General features: G+C 53.1%; 1 protein-coding gene across 9 annotated transcripts in view; it reads right to left on the bottom strand.

The window, feature by feature from the left end:
• Window positions 1-3,124: 3,124 nt before the first annotated feature.
• LOC118968214 (ral-GDS-related protein) overlaps window positions 3,125-20,338 on the bottom strand; it is a 71,345-nt gene continuing 54,131 nt past the window's right edge. For 7 of the 9 annotated variants that reach the window (XM_073218997.1, XM_073218992.1, XM_073218996.1 and 4 more), the window contains 10 exons: window positions 10,973-11,247; window positions 10,618-10,754; window positions 10,149-10,474; window positions 9,211-9,423; window positions 8,777-8,880; window positions 8,274-8,340; window positions 7,453-7,515; window positions 6,041-6,162; window positions 5,829-5,932; window positions 3,125-5,461 (listed from right to left, as the gene is read on the bottom strand). In XM_073218997.1, the coding sequence (XP_073075098.1) occupies window positions 5,848-5,932; window positions 6,041-6,162; window positions 7,453-7,515; window positions 8,274-8,340; window positions 8,777-8,880; window positions 9,211-9,423; window positions 10,149-10,474; window positions 10,618-10,754; window positions 10,973-11,247 (1,392 nt within the window). In that variant the 3' untranslated portion in view covers window positions 3,125-5,461; window positions 5,829-5,847. Of the gene's footprint in view, window positions 5,462-5,828; window positions 5,933-6,040; window positions 6,163-7,452; window positions 7,516-8,273; window positions 8,341-8,776; window positions 8,881-9,210; window positions 9,424-10,148; window positions 10,475-10,617; window positions 10,755-10,972; window positions 11,248-11,989; window positions 17,057-20,338 lie in introns of those variants that run through there. The other 2 variants (XM_073218991.1, XM_073218998.1) reach the window with 2 other exon arrangements.

Here is a 20,338-nt window from a genome sequence, read left to right as displayed (position 1 = left end):
AAAAAGCCAACAGTTACTTCTGAACTTTTACTGTCTTGATACTGCAAATTATTACGGCTATATGTGTCATTGTCTCCCAAGAGAGGAATATTAGGGTTATCATTTTCTTCTTCATAAATGATGTGCAAGAATCCTGATACAGTCTCTGTTGGTTCAATTCCATATGAGATGTTTTTAAACTGCAGTGTTCCCCAGAATGTTAAAATAATCAAACAAGTCTGAAATGATTCTACCAAAACCACAATCTAATACTCTAATGAGAAAGTTAGGTCAGAATATTTTGTTTACATTTAAAGTCACCCTGGTTTTTCTACTCTACCTCTTTATTCTTCTTTACCTCTGTTACCCCAGAGCTGGACCACTAATACCACAGGATGCATAATGTTTTATATTACAAATATTCTAATAGAAATATTTGAACATCTAAAAGAAAGTATGGATCTATGTGCTTATACTGGTTAAGACCCCTTCCTCGGGTATAGATAGCCTGTAGGACCTTTAGGCACTCTCTTCCTTAGTCTTAGGTCCCTTTCTTCTTTGTGAGACATGAGACAGGCCCGCATGACGTTCAATGTCCTAAATAATTTCTTTGTGTGGGCTGAAGATACTACTCATCTAAAAATTAATGGGAGCAGAGCCAAAGTTTCCATCATATCCAGGCATTCTACAATTATTATGCATAACAGGAAATCAAGAACTTGGTAAAAAGAAGGAATTTGGGAAAACTAAAGGAGTATAGAGAGACCAGTCAACACCTCTTGCATTCAGGATTGCTCAAAGCCTCAAGCAGCAGATCTCAGCACAATCAATATGCAGCCTCCCTTCGGGAATAGAGGCTGGCACAGTGATCAACTCTATCTTATTGGAAATCTGGTTCACCCTCTAGGGAACTGAAATAATAAAGGTGACTAGAACTAGAAAAACAGGGTCAGCTCCAGGAATTCCACTTCTAGGAATTTACCCTAAGAATGCAGCACTCCAGTTTGAAAAAGAGAGATGCACCCCTGTTTATCGCTGCACTATTTGCAATAGCCAAGGTATGGAAGCAACCTAAATGTCCATCAGTAGATGAATGGATAAAGAAGATGTGGTACATGTACACAATGGAATATTACGCAGCCATAAGAAAAAAAACAAATCCTACCATTTGCAACAACATGGATGGAGCTAGAGGGTATTATGCTCAGTGAAATAAGCCAGGCGGAGAAAGACAAGTACCAAATGATTTCACTCAAAACAGCAGCAGAAGCACAGAACCCAAGAATGGACTAATAGTTACCAAAGGGAAAGGGACTGGGGAGAACGGGTGGGAAGGGAGGGATAAGGGCGGGAAGAAAAGAAAGGGGCATTTCGATTAGCATGTATAGTGTTGGTGGGGGCACAGGGAGGGCTGTGCAATACAGAGAAGACAAGTAGTGATTTTACAGCATCTTACTATGTTGAAGGACAGTGACTGTGAACTTGGTGACAAGTAGTGATTTTATAGCATCTTACTATGTAGATGGACAGTGACTGTGAACGGGGATGTGGGGGGGACTTGGTGAAGGGGAGAGCCTAGTAAACATAATGTCCTTCATGTAATTGTAGATTAATGATACCAAAATAAAAATAAAAAATAAAAAAAAAAGTAAAGAAAAACAGGGTCAGCTCATAGACTACCAGGACCTAATACTGCCCATGGAATATCTTTATATAGGCTACAACCTGAGTCCTGAACAAGTGTTGAGTGACATAAGAGAATTTGGAAACCTGTAACATATCCACGGTAATTGCAATCCATCTGAAAAAAATATATACAAAGAAAAAGACCAGATAACTTATTTTAAAATGCACATTCCTGATATGTTACTTATCTGTAGTACTTTAGTTACCTTAGCACTTCAATATGAATGGCAATTACCCAATGAAGTTGTGCCAGGTAGAAATAAAAACCACTATTCAGATTGGTAAGGAAGAAGTCAAACTGTCCCTGTTTGCAGAAGACATGATATTGTATATAATAGAAACTCAAAAGAATCCACTCCAAAACTTCTAGATAATATCTGAATTCAGCAAAGTTACAGGATACAAAATTAATACACAGAATGCTGTGGCACTACTATACAGAGTGGAACCCCGCGCCGTCCCGGCCGCGCGCGGAGGTCGGGAGAGGCGGAGCGGCGGGCTCCCCGGCTCCCCGAGCGCTCGGCCCCGCGCCTCAGCAGTAACCAAAGTGCCGCTGCCTCCTGCACGCGGGTCCGCGGCTGGCAGCCACAGCGCGCCGCGCGGTCGAGGGCATCAGACACGCGAAGGCGCCCGGAAAGCAGAAGCGGTCTCCAGGTGGCGAGCCGGGATGTGAAAAAAAAAAACAGCCCTGCGCGGCCTCCGCCCCGGCCCCACCCAGCCACGCTCCCAGTGGCTGCCAGCGCAGCGCCGTTGGATCATTGGCCGCAGGGTCCGTCAGTCAGAGGCGGCCGGTGCCGCGGCGAAGGCAGCCATTGGGCGCTCGCGGAGACACCTAAGTCCGACGGCTGCGTAGTAGCTGCAGGAGCTGCCGCCACCGTATTCCAGTTAGTAGCATCGAGAATACCGCCGGGAGAGGCTCCTCTCGCGGCTCCTTGCATGCTTCGGTCCGCTGGCTGTGTCCGAAGGAGCGCCCTGCCGTCCCGTCTGCGCAGCGGAACCGGCGGAGTCCAGATGTTGATGGACCCGCGAAGTGCTCGGCTGCGCCTTCCTCTAGGTGCGCGTGCGCTGGCGGCACCGACCTCGCCCCCCAGCCTCGGATCGCCTCCTCACGCCCGCTGGGATCACGGCGCCGCTTCTCGGCACTCCCGCGGCGGCGGAGGGCGGCGGTCACCTTGGCCGAAGCGCTCCAGGTGGTGAGGATCAACCCGGACTTCAAGCCGCTGCCCCGGCCGGACTTCAGCCAGTCGAGCTCTGCCACCTCCAGCCGGCGCCGTCGGGCGGCGCGAACGGGAACCCCTACGCTGCCGTGGGCGTGCCTTCGGCCTCGGCGGCCGCTGAGGGGCAGCAGCGCAACGCGTGGGGCAACCTGTCCCACGCCGACCGCATCGCCAAGCCCGTCGAGGGCTCGGCCGAGAAGTGGCTCCCGCTGCTGCAGATCTGCGGTGGAGGGTCCAGAGCGGGACCCACTTCAGGGATGAAGGCGACAGCGACAGCCCTGCAGACTGGAAGGTAGGTGGCTGCGGGGCGCAGCCGGACCCGGAAGGGGCGCGGGGTCCCCTGCCCTCGCCTGAGGTCGTGGTGGAGCCGGTGAGGGGGCGGCGCGTGGCCCGTGGGGCCGGGAAACGGCCGAAGCGGGTGGTGGGCTCCCGGGGCCCGGCCGGGGATCGGGAGTCGGCGCGTCCCGCTGGAGGGGCCGCACGGGAAGGGAGGGAGCGGAGCGGGTGCGCCGAGAGCGGACGTCCAAGCGGCCGGCGAAGTTCGTCGGGGCAGCGTGGGAGGGGCTCGCTGGAGCCGCTGCTCCTCCGTCCGTGCCCAGCTGGTGAGCGCGGCTGCTCTCCGCCCCGCGGCGCCGCCCTGCTCCCGCCGTCCCGGGACGGGGCCGTGCAGACGGGGAGGCCGGCGGGCGTTTTGCGTTGTGTGGATTTATCAGGCGGGGGCCTCGAGGGCGACGGCCGGGCGGGCCGAAATTCAAGTGTGACCCGCGTCGGGGCGGCAGGGGAGAGGCCGCCTGGAGGAAGCGCCTTTAAAATTAAAAAATGTTTCATGAGGTATCTCTCAGTTTTCTCTACTTGGGAATGAAGTTTCTTTACTTTGGTCTCGGAACTGACAGTGCATTTTCTTGTATTTAAAAGTTTATATCTTTCTGTCATTTTGGTTTGTAGTCTGCAGCTGAGTAATTTATAACTAGCCACAGAGATTCTGAGACAGGGACCGTGGGTGTAGTCAGACTAGCGTGAGGGCTTCCGGTAAAAGACCCCTACCAAAACTCCCTATTAAACAATTAAGCAAAATCAGAGTCACGTTAATTCTCCAAAGTAAAATATCAACCTAGGAGTATAAGCATTCTTTAGTGAAGATTAGTTAAAACTAAGGAGCCAGGAGTAACCTGGCCTGGAATGTTTGAACATACATACCCGAGATAAGAAAAATGCCTCAGCATGGCCCATGTCTTCATTGTGTCAATTAAATGAGGCTATTGTAAAATTTACTTTAGCCTGCTCAAAGGCCCAGTTTATTTTTTACTTTGCCCAGATGCTGCTTTTCCTCCTCCAGCCCCTAATCAAGTAATACATAACCTGGGCAATTAATGTGGCAAGTAAACCCAGTCACAGGCAACATAGTGAAAGGCAGGAAGGATCCCATCTTAAAGATGAGATTGAATTTTAACACCCAGGAAGTTAAGAAGTAAGATTCTTCATTATTATTATTATTATTAAAGTATTCTTGATATACACCCCTATGAAGGTTTCACATGAAAAACAATGTGGTTAATACATTCAGCCATGTTATTGACTCCCCCCCATACCCCTTTGCAGTCACTGTCCATCAGTGAAGTAAGATGCCACAGATTCACTATTTGCCAAGAAGTAAGATTATTTATTTATTTACTTACTTACTTTATTAAGGTATCATTGATGTACACTCCTATGAAGGTTTCACATGAAAAAACAATGTGGTTACTACATTCACCCCTGTTATCATGTCCCCCCCATACCCCACTGCAGTCACTGCCCATCAGTGTAGTAAGATGCCAGAGTCACTATTTGCCTTCTCTGTGCTACACTGTCTATCCCCCGGCTCCCCCCCACACACCATGTGTGCCAATCATGATACCCCTGAATCTCCTTCTCCCTTTCTCCCCACCGGCCCTCCCTCACCCCTCCCCTTTGGTAACCACCAGTCCCTTCTTGAAGTCTGTGAGTCTGTTGCTGTTTTGTTCTTTCAGTTTTCCTTCGTTGTTATACTCTGCAAATGGGTGAAATCAGAAAAGAGGTGCTCATGCTGATATTCAGGGGATTTTTGCCTATGTTGTCTTCTAAGAGTTCTATAGTTTCATGACTTACATTCAGGTCTTTGATCCATTTCGAGTTTACTTTTGTGTGTGGGGATAGACAATAATTCAGTTTCGTTCTCTTGTACGTAGCTGTCCAATTTGCGCACACCAGCTGTTGAAGAGGCTGTCATTTCCCCATTGTATGTCCATGGCTCCTTTATCATGTATTAATTGACCATATATATACTTGGATGTATATCTGCGCTCTCCAGTCTGTTCCATTGGCTGCAGCTACGTACGGGTCCCTGAGCCTGCAGCAGCAGCCTGGGAAGCTGCCCAAGTCTGCTGATGGAAGAGGTGCAAGAGCACCTGCCCCAGACGAGGCTCAGGATGAGCAGCGGGAGGAAGAGGAGCAGGAAGCAGACTAGGGTCCTGGGGCGCCGGGTGCCTCCTGTCCAAAGGGGAAGCTCTCCTCCGCACACAGCCAGGGTACCAGCTGGGTCGTGGGCCTGATGACAGCAGCTACAGGGCCATGCAGGTGAACAGAAGAGGCAGGTTATCCCAGGTTCCCCCCGTTATCCTGCTTCCACCCTGTCCTCACTACCCTCTGTGCTCCTGGCCCTGTGCAGAGGGTCCTGTCAATCACCGTCACCCGTGGGGTCCCTGTCACAGTGAGGCGCATGAGCATAACCCACTCACAGAGGAGGAAACTGGGTCCCAGAGAGGGAGGGGAATCACCCTTGAGCCTGACAGGACTGTTTGCGCGGTGGAGCAGAATCCCAGCCCAACCTGTCTTTAGTACAACCCCCCACACCCAGCATGGCCCGAAGCTTCCCTGAGGCTGGGGAGCAGCCCACCCCTTGCGAATGGCCCCAGGCCAGAAACTTACCTGACTCTGGCCACTAAGTTTAAATGTTGCGGGACCTGAAGAACAAGAGTCCCTTTCTGCCGGCCCTCTGGCCTGGGGGCTCCAGCTGGCAGGACAGGGTGTATCTGCAGGACAGAGGGGCACCTGTGAGTCCCTGGAGCCACATGTCAGGGGCCCTTCTCCCAGAGCCTGCCAGCAGCTGGAACCCACACGTGAGTCCTGCCCAGCCTCACCTCTTCTGGTCATCCAGGGTCTCCACGGCCTGGAAGAAGGCTCTGAAGTGCTCCTCGGGTTGCAGGTGATGCGTCATGGCCACGTACTTGTGTATGAGCATCTCACGTAGGATGGAACTTTCCTGCGGCAGAGGAAGGACAGGATGCACACAAGGAGGGGCGTGAGGAGCGGAGCAATGGGATGGTCCCTGATCTTTGCTCCCGTGGGAACCTGCCTTCCCTCCAATGCTATCTAGCCCTGCCTGTTCCCACTGTTGGGTCTCTAGCTGCTCCTCCAGGAAGGCCATCTTGATGCCACCCCCATCCCCCACCCGACGAAGCCTTGAGTGTCCTCAGCTCTGGGTGTGTTAACCTTCTCAAGACATGTCAGACCCAGGGGTTGGGCCGGACAGGGTCCTGCCCAGGGGCTCTGCACCCCCCCCTCACTTTCTGTGGCGGGGTGTTACAGTAGCTCAACTCCGTCTCATCCCGTCACCCTGGAAGGCACCAAGGCAGCCAAAGTGCATCAGAAACAGCCCCTTGCACCCAGAATGAGGCCTAAACCTCCCCACCCTTTCTCAAGTTGGAGCACTCAGACCTAGGCCAGGATCTGGGGTACCGAGGAGGAGGGACTGGACTGGGGAGCTGAGGCCAAGCTTCCCATGCAAGTCTCTCTGATGACACGGAGACTGAGGCCTCAGGCAGGAAGGCACGGGCAGCCCCCTCCTGTGCTTCCTGCCTTGAAGGAGCAACATCCCTCCCCCTGGGCAGGGCCTGAGGGAGAGGCCATCCTGCTCAGAGGCTGCAGCCTGTAGCCCTCAGCCCCACCTGCCCTGGGGCTGGGACTGGGGCTTAAGGGGGGCAGGGGGTCCTTCTGGCTGCCCTCTCCAAGGAGCCCAGCCCCTGGGGTGGAGGGGAGACTCCCAAGAGGCGGGTGGCCTGGTGCTGAGAGCTCCAGCTCACTAGGGTCTCTCTCCTCTTCAGAGCTCACCATCCTGCACACCCTGTGCCCCTCTGGCCTCATTCCCATCATTCTGTTCCAGGGGTTTGACTAGGACCAGGAGGCCAGCCATGAACAATCCGAAGATGGGGACCATGCTGTGCCACTGGGGTGGGGAGGTGCCCCGTCTACCTCAGGGGAGCCCATAGAGCCTCTCCTGAACCCCTCACTCGCAGCCCCTAGCTCCCCTTGGACCACCCTGTGCTTCCTCCCACGCCCTCCCTTTGCCCTGCTCTCCCCTCCTGTCCCTCCCAGGGCTGGCTTTTGGCCAATCCCAAGACCCGTGGTCCCTGCACCCGTCCTCCAACTTCTCTCTGTACCCAGCTGCTCTCTCCCTCCTGGTCACCCCAGTCCTGGCAGTTCAGGGCTGGTGGCACCAGCAGCAAGTACAGGGTCTCCCCCACAGCCATGACCCTGGCCAGGCCACTCTCACCTCCTGCCTATCCTCAGATTCCCGGAGGAAACGATGCTGTTGCGTCACCATGGAAGTCGCCTCCTGCAAGGTCCAGGTCACTCAGGTGTGCTCATGCTCCCCTCCCACATGGCCTCCCACAAATCAGAGCTTGGTTGGTGGATGCCTCGCCTGAGTCCTCTGGTGCTATGCTGTCCCCACCCCCAGCAGGCTCTCAGCTGAGGGCGATCGCAGCTCCAGCACACACTTATACTCATGGGTGTCCTTGGGCCACTGCCGGCCGTCCTGAGAGGCTTCCTCACCTGCAGAGTGTCAGGGGAGTTCCCTTTGCCTCCCAGGGTGCCCTGAACACTCACTGTCACCTGGCTATCACCATGGCTCCCCTCACACGACCGGGTGGGATGGGCACAAAGCTGAAGGCCATCTTGTGCTCCCTGGACCCTGCTCACCTGGGAGGCCCGCACCCCAGGGTGACAACCTTCCCTGACCAGATGAGGAGCCTGAGGCCTCAGAGGGGCAGTGATGGGCTCAGGGGGCCCTGGGGAGGGGCTGACCTTGCTCTGCCATAGGCCCCACCCCTGCTGCCAGCCCAGTGCCAGCCCTAGCCCCAGCCCTGACAGGAGCCTGTCCTCTGGGTCCTCGCTGGATGTCAGGCCCCCAGTCAAGTGGAGCCAGGGAGGGAGACAAACAGGACACCTTGGGGGCCAGGCGGAGCCTACTTCTCCCATCAGCTGTCCCCTCTCACCATGCACACCTCGAGTCAGCACCCAAGGCTGGGCCACAGCACGGCAGAGGGCTTGCCCCAAGGATCCCCTCCCTCCAGACCTCTAGCCTCCATTTACCTTGAGGAGCCTCTTCCGGTTAAGCCACCTCTCTTTTTCAAGTCTCTTATGCATCCTGGAGCTCTTCCTAAGGGGAGGAGAGAGGAGGGAGACATGTGGCCAACAGGTGGAGGCTTTGGGGTGTTGGACCCCTTTTCCACTAGCCTGCATGAGGCTTTCCACCATGGCTCTTAGTCCTGGGGAATCTGAGGCCTGCAGTTCTCCTGGGGGCAGATCTGCTTTGGGACAGGTGGCTGTCCTTGGGACAGAGATCTCCTGCTGCAAAACACATGCTGAACATCTCCCATTGGCTTCAACCCACACCTGACGAAGAAACCCGATTCCTGAGGGGGAACCGCTGGCCTAACCCACGGGGGCTCTGAGGGCCCGCCATCCTGTAAGCCCCTGTCCCCAGGGTCTGCCGCCTCCCAGGAGCCCCAGCCGACTGAGGGGACACTGCCAGACCTAGGGGTGGTGTCTCTGGTCCACTAAGGTCCCCTGGTCCTAGTGACAGGACTACCTACCAGGAAACACGTCCCCAGGTGCACTGCAGACGACTGATGGCAGGGCTCTGCAGGGCCAAGAGAATGGCATGGAGGTGTGCGAAATTCTCGAGGTCCAGACACTCCTGGGAGGGAAGACAGAGCTGAGAACGTGGCCTGCTTCTGTCCCCCTATGAACTCCTGTCCTTAAGGAGACAGGCACCCAGGGAGCCCAGCACACCCAGTACCTGTTGAGCAGCCCTCCTGGGTGGAGGACTGTATCTCAACCCAAGGAAGGGGCCAGGGATGGCTGTCCCACCCTCGGGGCCTGCGAGTCCAGGTCAGCACGTCCCTGGCAGGAGGGGCCCAGGGACCAGGCAGGGTCAGACTGTAGGACTCCATCCTGAGAGTTGGCCAAGGAGGGGAGAAGGTCCCAACATGCCAGGATGGACCCTGGGGGCTGTTCCATGGCACACCTTGGCCACCTGGATCCAGAACTCTACCACTCGGGCCCTGTCCCGCGCCGTCATGCCTGGGGCCCCGAGGCAGGAGGAGATGACCATGTTGGCTGCATCATGAAATTGTTTTATGATCTTATTGGTGGAGGCCAGGTGTTCAACGTTTCCGTTGTATGACTGGCTCCCGCAGCGGGTCATGCGGTCGTCCACTGCCACCTTGGTGAACAGTTCCTGGGGATGGCAAGGGGGTGTCATTTAGCTGTGTCCACGGTGCCCCTGGGCCCAGGTGGTTACCAGTCAGAGCTGGAGCCCAGGCCACTGAGGATGTGGTGTGAGCCTTATGGCAGTCTAGGCTTCGGACTCCATCCACTGAGGCACCCGGGAACGGATGCACTGGACCCCACAATGGTGGGGAACAGAGGGCCTCACTGAGAACAGGCATCCTCCCTCACCTCCTCCCTGCAGCACAAGGCAGCTCATGCCTGCACGTCCTGGGGCATCTGCCTCCCATTCTGTCACCCCGTGGATCCCGCTACCCACTCAGGTGCAGTTACCCCCAAAACAACTCCAACCAGGCCTTTGTTGTTGTCTGTCAGGTACATGGCAGGGGCCTCTGAAGTGCGGAGGCTGTGGAGGCCTGCCAGCCAATGGCCTGAGGACCTAAGGCCCTGGCAGCACCTCTCTGAGCACCCCTCTACTACACTGCCCCTCCCACCCCAGCCAGGCCCTGCCCACCTTCCTTCTGCTATTTCTCATTGGTCTGCAAGGATCCCTAAGTGCCAGCCCTACTGTCCGTGTGGTCAGTGAAGGCTTGGGGGTGAGGAGAGTTTCTCAGGGCATATGGTGGGAAGGTGGCATGTGGGCCCAGATCACAGGAGTGCACATCGGGACAGCAGGTCTGGGGCAGCGCATGGCACAGGGAAGGCCCACCCCAACTTCGATCCTGCTCCACTCACCGCATACATCAGGGTCAGCTGCTCGGCAACCAGGCGGGGGGGGAATGCCAGGAGGGTGGACTCTGGAGCTGGCTTTGCCCCTGCCAGGCCCGGTGCCATTCTGGCAGGTGCCCTGGGCCCTGTGCCTGAGGGCTCATGGGGCTCAAGCTCAGGGCTCGGCAGTGGGGCTGAGGGCACTGCTGGGACGTCCTCCGGCTCTGCGGGGGCTGACGCAGGTGACACTGGCCGTAGCTCCAGCACAGGGGTCTCAGGGAGCTCCTGAACTGGCTCTAGCCATGAAGCCGGCCCTCCCTGTGTCTCTGGAGCCAGCTGCGTCTGCCGTGGTTCTGGAGCAGGGAGGACACAGAGAAAGGGTCACCCCGGGGCTGATTCCCCACACCTTACAATGACAGAAAAGCCCTCACTGCGTTGCAGGCAACCCTGGTCCAGGAAGCCCACCCTAGACGGTTCCCTGGCTGCAACCCCTCACCTTCCGGCTCTGCCACAGTGGGCCCCAGGTGCTCCTCCTGGGCCAAGTGGTGGACGCTGCCATGGAGGACGCTGGTCACATCATTGGGCTCCCAGGCATGGCGCCTAGCCTGGCCCATCCTGGGGCTGGGGGAAGGCCTGGGGGTGGAAGAGTGTGAAGCCTGGTCTTCCCAGCCACACTGCCGTCCCAGCCCACCCTTGTGTGGGCCTGGCCACTCTGCATTCCCCTGCCTGTCCAGGCAACTGCTCCTCCCCCTTCCTGACCCTGTGTGTCCCGGGACCCCATCCTCTCCCATCCTCCCAAATAAGAAGTCCCCAGTCATCAGCCCGCCTGTGGGAATCCAAAGATGGGTCACCTGCTGGGTTCTGAAGGCTCATGGGGCTCCACCTCGGGGCCCGAGACCACTCCCGGGATGTCCGAGATCGCCGCACAGGGGCTGGTGGGCTCTGGACCTGGCACTGGCTCTGCCAGGCCCGGTGCCATTCCGGCAGGTGCTCCGGGCCCCAGGGCTGAAGCAGGTGACACCGGCCGTAGCTCCAGCACAGGTGTCTCTTGTGCCGTCCTCACACCTGTCCAGGGAGCCCTCCCCCTGTGGATCTTATTTGCATGGAGAGTTGACTCCTCTTCATGCTGAAAGGGGCAGGGGGTGTATCGTCAGTGGGAAACCCAGGAACCACCAGGACGAGGGAGGTTTGCAACTCACCCGAGAGTCCCCAGCCCTCTGGGGTGCGATCAAGGAGAGGGAAGGGGTGCCCCCAGGGAATGAGATTCCAGGCCCTCTGGAGTGGGACTGTCAACCACTCTCGTGGGGAAGCCCCTGGCAGATTGCCAGGTTTGGAATGGGGTCCTGGGTGTAGACAGCCTGCCCCAGGCCTAGAGAGATGGAGTAGGTGAATCCATCCACCAGCTCCTCCACGCTCCCCTGGGTGGAGCTCCAAAAAGCTAGTGCCTAGTAGCTTGGGAGGTGCCACCTGGGGCTGCCTGGACCTCCCCTCAGGAAATGTGGGCCTCAGACCCTGCCCCTGACATCAGGCACACAGGGTCATCTGCATACGACTGGTCACTGAGGGAAGGAGAGGACAAACCCTGGGCTCAGGACTAACACGTGCGTGGAAGTACCTGGTCCCAACACTCACCTCCATGTCCTGAATGATGAGACCAGAGGTGTGACACTGACTGCCCCACCAGGGGGCCACCACCTCACAACATGCTGGCACCCAGAAATGGCCCCCCTCCTCCCCAGCCTTCAGTCCTGCCCATACCCCACACCCACCGCACGCACACAGAAGGGGCCGGGGGGAACGTCATCCCGGGATGGGTCACACTTGGGGCCTGGACCTGGGGTGGCCTGCTCTGGGGTGCCCTGTGTTACCTCGGGGTTCCTTGGACAACACGGACAGAGGCGTTGGAGGTGGTCTCTGAGCCAACGCCCACAGCGAGCAGGAAGACCGCCCCTGTTTGCTTCCCTGACTTCCATGCCTTCAGAAGGCTCTGCACAACAAGACCGTATGTTGCTCTGTCGAGCGTCTCCGGTCAAGTGAGCAGGACTGGGGTCTGTGACCAGGAACTGGGCACCAGGTCACAATTCAGGTTCTACTGGGCGTGTCATCAGTGACATGAAGGTTCCATTTCATGTGCCCCTCCCTGCATTCAGACACGCCCACATGCCCCTCTGGGCTGCTGACTGCCCATCCTCCCGGACCCCTTGCCATGCATGACTACACAGATCTCCACCAGAACCCTCCCCTCACTATTTGGCAATGTCCCTAGGGTCCCAGCTCTGAGGAGACGAGCTGAGCTCAGACCTCTTTTTCTCACCAGTTCCCTGTCCTGCTGAACCCACAGTGCCTCCCAGGAGCTACCCAATGTCCCAACCTGCACAGGCAGGGTCATGCCAGACATTCTTCCCTAGGTACATCCTCAGGGATATATGGATGACACCTCCAACTCCTGGGGGCTGGTGTCATGTGTGTCTGACACACAGGCTCAGAGATGGAACAATGCCAACCAGGGTTGGCATGGAGCGTTGAATAACACACAAGTCAGGCCTGGGTTCGGGCCATGTGATCTTGAGCAAGTCACCCCTGCCTCTAGGCCATTTTCATGTGTGCACCTTGAAGGGGGTGGCAATGACAGGAGACCCAGGTGTTGTCATCTACTTCCAAGGCATCCACCTTACAGAGGTCTCCGTTCTCTGAGGACCATACCCTAGGGCCTCCCGTTGACATATGTGGTGGGCAGCCTTGTATGCTGAACCCAGTAATCCCTCCTAGGAAGCACATACCCTGCGACCACTGTGTGGTGTGAACAGCACAGCCAAGGGGATGTGCTGTCACAGCCACATTTCATGACAACCAGTCACTTCCCCACTTTTCATGCTTTCTGTACTAAAGGGTCCTGACACTGCCCAGGGCAGTGAGCTTGGTAGCCCATATCAGTGTGTATGTGTCACGGCTTCTACGCACATATTCTGTTTTTCAGACATAAGGCAGTGGGGTTTGGATGCAGCAACAAAATGGATATGTTCATCCGTTTTGTTCATGGTGTGACATATTTACGGAACAAATGTCGTGGTAATGATTACATAATAAGGAGCTACTAGCTCATTTTCAACATCCCGCTTTAACCACTTAGTAGGCATTTGACTGTGGGTGAGTCACCGACCTTGGTAGCACAGTTTCTCCACCTGTCCCTTGGCCATCATCGTAGGGTCTTGACTACGTGAGGTCACAGAGAGCATTGAAGGAGTTACCCTGGGAAGAAAGAAGGCTTGGATGGCCTGGCACTTCACAAGTGCTTCATCTAGTTAGTATAAATCTACTGTTACATTCCTCTAACCTGTGTGTAAGCTCCAGAGGGCACAGAGCTAAGGGGGTCAATGCAGAATTTCCAGAACCTCCTACCTAGCCATAGTCCTGTTAGTAAAATTGGTGCCCAACCCCCACACTCTTCCATCTAAGGTGGTGGCCATTAAGTTTCACTTTCCCAGAATTAAGTTCAGCTTCCCACTCACGACAAGTGAACACCTGTGACGCAGACCAATAAAGTCCCACCAGCTAACCCTAATGACTCCATAGCCAATTAGCTGGTGCCAGTGCCTTAATAGGGTATAGAAGCCAAAGCTCCCCAGCCCGCGCTACTGCTCTCACTCTCACGGGCAGCCACGTAGCTGCCGCTAAATAAATCTCTTGGTTGGATATCTGCTTCTCGGTGTGGTTATCTCTTCCCGTAAGGAATCCAGCAGTCCTTTTAAGTCCATTTACAGATCAATGGTTGTAACCAGTGCAGGGTCTTGCAACCTCCAGGACAAGGGGTGGAGAGGAAATGGCCATTCTCTCCTCCCCTCCATTCCTGGTATGTAACATTCCTGGTCTGGCATCTGGAAAAGTTCCTGCTAGAACGGACGGGCAGGGGAAGGAGAGCATCAGCCGTGGCTGGAGGAGTTGGATGGTGCTGAGCCTGGCTAGCGACTGTAAGAAATGAACGCCTTTCTCCCTACCTGCCCTTTCTCTTGACTGATTTCGGTTTTGCAGTCTCATAGGGTGACTTGCCCTGGCCTGGGAACATCTATCCCTCCAAGGCTATATCTGGCATAGTTGGCAGGATCTGGTGAACCTGAAATTGGTCCTCATGGTTCCCTGTTGGTGTGGACTGCTTGTTTAGATGGTGTGGAGATACTTAGTTCCCTAGAGGTGGTGGGGATACATCTTGGGACCCTTCTAGGGGTGGCAGGTATTCCCCTGTGGATGGTGAGGCTTCACCTGGAGATTCCACAGTGGGGATGGTGTCTGCGGGAAAGTGCCTCCTGGAGGAGTGGGCCTCTTCCCCGAAACTGGGAAAAATGGGGACGCTGGAGGTAGTGGAGTCAGCCCTGTGTAAAATCAGGGACTCAGAAACTGAGTGACCATGAGATGGCAGGAAAAGTGGGGTGGTTGCTTCTTGCAGCATTAGAAAGGGTTACTAATGAGAGAAATGTCCTCCAGTGGCAAGCGTCCAGGAAGATTAGTTGTGGGTGGTCTGAGAAGGGAAAGAAAACAGGTCCCACTGCTGAGAGACACTGGTGGCACAGGACGGGACAGCATAAAAACAGGAGATAGAGAGCCCATGGGGGTGGTGAAGGAAGGGGTGGTGCCTTCAGCCCTGGAGACAGCAGAGGGAGACAGCAGGGTAGGAGGTGCAGGGGACAATGACGGGGTGGGACAAGGACAGAGCTGTTGCTGAGCCTGCTGCCTGAGGCACTAACTCTCCCATATTGAAGGCCTGGCCGATTTGTTACGCAAATAAAGATGCAAGAAGCGAGGGTTCCTCCCTGTGTGGAGCAGACCCCACCCCACTGTCGAGCACTCCACGCTCAGCGACTATACCCAGGCCGAGCTGGAGCCTCTGTGTACATGGCTTTTGCATCTTTGGGGTTTAGGAGTAGAAGGCATTGTTCCGTCTTTGTCCAAAATGAATAAAGTGACTTCCCTGATGACTCACCCATCTCTCTGGCAGAGGATACAAAATGCCCGTGAGCACCAGGGAATGATGTACTTTTGGACTGACTGACTGCAGCCCTAAGGACAGTTTGGCCTAATCAGAGTGAGTTGCCTTATTTCCCTGCTAGTTGGAAAACACGTGCATCACTCCAGCAGGTGCTGGGGAGCTGGGCATGGAAAGTGTCAGCTGTTATGTGGACCGACAGGGCCCCTATGAGGAGTTGTTCACCACGGGAATGAGGAATCTGGTGCTCCCTACAGCTCTTCCATCCTTCTCTGGGTCCCTAGTGACTGTTCTTGCTCCTCCACATAGGAAAACCCGTAAGTGAGGTTATCCTGTTGCTCATATCTGGGGGAGACTGAAATCAGAAGAGCTCAGAAGGAAGTATGCTCTGTGGCTGAAAGAAGAGGTTTACAGGGCCCTGTGAAGGTCTCAAGGACCCAGATTATGGGTTGATTTGATAAAGGCGGGGTCAGTGAAATAAATACTCCATGGAGAGCCCAGTAGAATCTTTCTAGAACTGTGGCACCTATTAAAGCCAAAGCAGCGGTCCAAGCTGCTGAGGTACAAGACACGGAAGCCAGAGGCAAAGCCTGTCCTCTGGCCCGTGTGCCTGCAGGACTTTCATGGTCCCTGACTCCACAGGAGGGTGATTGGGGATTGCGGTTTGACTGGGGGGAGATGTCAAGGCCTCCACCTTGTGGGCGTGGTGAGGACTGGAGGACACATGACGTGTACAGTTACAGCAATTCACTGGTCCCAGTGAATGTACAATGTGTTCTGGTGTTGGATTCTCCCAGAGGAGGACGCCGCCCCAAATCACTCACGAAACGCGTCTCTTGATGGAATAAGCAAGAGGAATTTATTCAGGAACCAGCTATCTGGGGTCCAAGTTAGCCCGACGCAGCGGGTCTCAACAAGGACCCTGAGCACACAAAGCCAGAAGGTTTTATAGCATTTTCAAAGGGGGCAACATTTTCCACAATCACAATACAGTGTTTTTTCATAGACACATAAATCTTTGGCTGGGGCCACATCCTGGGGTCTGGTTAGATAAGATTACCTTCGGAATGTTTAGGGTGGTTCTAGTAAGATAAGCTTGGTGTGTATGATTAACTGATTTGAGGTCAGCTAATTAAAGGTCACTACATTTAACACTGACTGACTAACTTGTTTTTCAATATTCTAATAATTTTCCTCCTTCTAGGTTAGGGGGTGGTATTTAAGCCTTTGAGATGGCTGTACTTATGCTAACTTTTGATTCTTCAGATCCTACACTGGCACTGGTGGAGTCCGGAGCTGAATGTTCTCTGATTTATGGTAACCCTGAGTGGTTTCCTGAGACCCCCACTGTGATATATGCTATGGGGGTAAGGCAGTTAGAGTGAAGAAAGCCCAAAATACATTGGGATTGGGGCATTTACCCCCAAAGCAGTATGCTGTGTATATTTCTCCAATCCCTGAATATATTTTGGGGTTGGATACCCTACAGGGCCTGTGGTTACAGACCACTGCAGGTGAGTTCCGACTGAGGATTTGTGTGGTAAAGGCAGCTCGGCCATTTACCACATAGCTCGCCCATAGCTCTGTCTGTACCTCGGCAAGTGAGAAATACTAAGCAGTATGTATTGCCAGGGGGCACAAAGAAATGGGAGAAACCCTAGAGGAGCTGGAGAAGGTGGGCATCCTAAAGTGTGCTCATAGTCTTTTTACTTCCCCGGTGTGACACATCATGTTGAGGGCCTTGCTAATGCTTTCTTCTCTATTGACATAACACAGGAGATCCAGGATCAGTTTGCCTTCATGTGGGAAGGCTGGCAGAGGATATTCACTGTCTATCTGCAGGGACACCTCCGCAGTCCCATGATCTGTCACGGACTTGTAGCCCAGGACTTGGCAGCATGGGAGAAACTCCCGACAGTGCAGCTGTATCATTATATTGATGACATTATGCTCACATCTGATTCTCTTCCAGATCTACAAGGTGCAGCACCCGGAGTGCTGCAGCACCTACAGGAGAAAGGATGACAGGAGGGACAGAAGTTGGGGCCAGCTATCACTTTCTGCGTGGCCTCCTGGTTGGCTGCTGGTGGCAGAGGGATCTGTGATGTAAGTTCCGGGAGAGGAAATCCCAGGGCAAAATACCTTTAACAAAAGAAATCAGTCAAAGGAAGAAATAAAGTTTAAAATTCATTTGTTGCTTACAAACTGCAGTCTGTGGGCTTCTCTCTTTCCTGCTCCAGCAGAAGCAAAACCAGCCCTCCCAGTCTCCTGTCAGTCTCACAGCCCTCCATTGGGCAGGTGATTACCCGTTGGTATGGAGATGAACTTCTCTCCACCCCTGAGGAATGATACAATGCACTAAAGCCATGCTTCTTTCCACCTCTGATTGCCTATTGTTATGGAGATGTACTAAAACCAGGCGAGATATTCTGGAAATATTACAATTTTACCCACTCATGAGCACTGGTGGAAGATTCCATAATTGTCCAGGCAGATATGGCCTGGGAGCAGATGAAAATGTAGAGCCAAAGGAGGGCTGTCTGGAAATAAGTGGAAGACTCTAAATAGGGAGGGACTTGGTTGCAAAAAGACTACACCAGGCAGTAGTCATAGAGATATTCTGAGGCCTTAAGGGGAGGCCAGAAGAGGAGACCAGAGCTGCCTATTCTGGCCCCAGAGGGGAATTGGGGCTAAGCGGCAGCTGTGGAGCTGGATTTCAGTCAACCTGAGTACCTTTTCCTACAGCTGGAACTGGGGGGAAAATGGAAAGGCCAGGGACGAGGGGCGTGCCCCATGGTGTCAGGGAGGGGAGTTCCCTTCCAGGCAAAACGCACCCCTTACTGCCCCAGCAAAGCTGCTTTCCTTTCCTGCCCCAACCCTCCCTTTACCAGAACCCCCACCTTCCAGGCAACTGGCTAAGCAACCCTTTAAGACCAGCTTCCTAACTCATAAATGAAGCCTTCTGTTCCATGGGTTCTTGTTCACGGAGTCAAAGAATGAACTTGGCAAACACTCAGAGTAGGAGAGCAAGGGAGAGGCTTTAATTAGAGATTAAGCTTGAGGACAGAGCTCCTCGCTCACACTGGGAGGGGACAAGAGAGTCCAGGGTGGTGCATTTTGTAGGGGATTTATGGGCGGTTGAGAGACAAAGGGCTAGGGATGCAGACCTGCTTAGTGGTCCCAAAATGTTTATCTTTGAGGAGACATTAAGTTTCTTATTGGTCTTCTGACAAATTAGCTTAACACAGGAAATTTACTGCTCTGATTCTCTCAGGGTTGCAGCTTCTTGGTCTCGGAGCGTAACATCCAAGACTGCCTGCTCTCCCTTCTAGGTGGGCTGAATTATTGTCTGTTAGTTAACGAGTATGTTAAGAAACTTACTTTTAATATCTTGGGTTTTAAAATGCAATCTTATCTTTAAGATGGAATCCTTCTTGTTTTAACTACATAAATGACTGGGCTTGTTTGCTGAAATCAGTTGCCCAGGTAGCAAATTATTTCATTAGTGCTGGAGGAGAAAAAGCAGCATCCAGTAAAGTTAAAAAACATAAGCTGGGTCTTTCAGCAGGTCAAGTAAATCTTACCATAGTATGACTTAACTGACACAATGAGGACTTGGGCTATACTGAGGTATTTTCTTATCTGGGGGATATTCAAACATTCTAGGCCAAGTTACTCCTGGCTTTTTAGTTTTAACTCATTTCCCTGAAGAATGCCTATATTCTGTTAGATATTTTTACCTTAAAGAATTAATGTGACTGATTTTGCTTAATGTTTAACATTCGTAGGGATTTCTTTGCACATTGTTACATTGTTCTGTCTGTGATTAACCTGCTTTGCTTTTTTACCAGAGGCCCTCACCCTACTCTGTCTAAAGCCACGGGCCCCTGCCTGTCTTACTTCCATCCCAAGTATTTGCAAAAATGAGGAAGAATTCGTTCATTTGAACAAATCCTCTGGGTGACAGTTGCACAGGGAAAATTTCCACTTTGCTCTGCATCCCACTCCCCACCCACCAGGCCTGCTCTGGGGGGTAATTTAGTAGGAAGAGGCCCTGGCCCTCAGAAGCAAGCAGCTGTCACCCAGCGCCCAGCAGGGCAGTGCACTGGTTGGCTTCTAAAAGGGCATGGGGACTGTGCCAGTTGAGTTGTTGAAGAAAATTCCTCTAGATTTCCACTTCACACGGATCACTCACATTCCACTGGACTCCAGTTGAGATGGGGACCAGTAGGTTGAGGGCCTCCAGAAAAAAATAAAGCAAGATAATCACAGAAAAATGTAACAATGTTCAATGAAACCCCTACCAAAACAATTTGCAACCAGCAGCGATATAGCAAGCAAGCCCAGTAAAAAACAAGTAGTAAAAACAGGAATGATTCCACCTTACAGATAAGATTGCATTTAAAATTAGTAAAAAAAGTAAATTTCTTAACATACTGTTTAACAAACGATAACTCAGCCCAGCAAAGCAGGCAGTTTTGATTGACAGGCTCCCACACCAGGGAATCTGCTCTCCTGGGAGGAAATAAGAGCAGTAAATGTCTTGTAAATAACGGGAAGACTGTTAAGAAACTTAATGTTCATCATTCAGTCTATGAATAATTGAGCATGTGAACAATATGGCCTTAAAGAAGGCATGGGTGCAGATGTGTAGAAAGGCTAAATGTGGCTGATTAATGCCAATGGTAACTATTATTAGGCTGAGTTGGCTTGAAGTTGATAAAGCTACAGTTCTTTTATGTCGTTTTGGGTAAAGGGCGCAAATAGCTGTAAACAGAGTTGTGGCAGCTCCTAAACAAAGTTTTGTTTGAATTTTTTTATTGTTTTCTATTAGAGGGTAAAATCGGATTAAAAGAAATACCCCTGCAACAACTATTGTGCTAGAGTGAAACAGTGCTCATACTGGGGTTCGCCCTTCTATAGCAGAAGGAAGTCAGGGATGTAGGCCAAATTGTGCAGATTTTCCAGCTGCAGCTAGTAATAGTCCTATTACAGAAATGTTTGTTTGTGTTTTCAGAATTAAGAATAAAATTTGTTGAAATTCTCATGAGTTTAGGTTGGAAAGAAATGCTGTAGATACAAGAAATCCAGTGTCTCCAATACAATTGTGTAAGATTGCCTGTGTGGCAGCAGTATTTGCATCTGTCCACCCATATCACCAGCCAATGAGTAGGAAGGATATGATTCCAACTCCTTCTCAACCAATAAAAAGTTGGAATAGATCGTTGGCGGTGGTTAG

The sequence above is a fragment of the Manis javanica genome, chromosome 12 (assembly GCF_040802235.1).
Source record: "Manis javanica isolate MJ-LG chromosome 12, MJ_LKY, whole genome shotgun sequence".
NCBI classification, from domain to species: domain Eukaryota; kingdom Metazoa; phylum Chordata; class Mammalia; order Pholidota; family Manidae; genus Manis; species Manis javanica.
The sequence above is the reverse complement of the archived record's forward strand: the minus strand, read 5'-3'. Positions and strand labels throughout refer to the sequence as shown.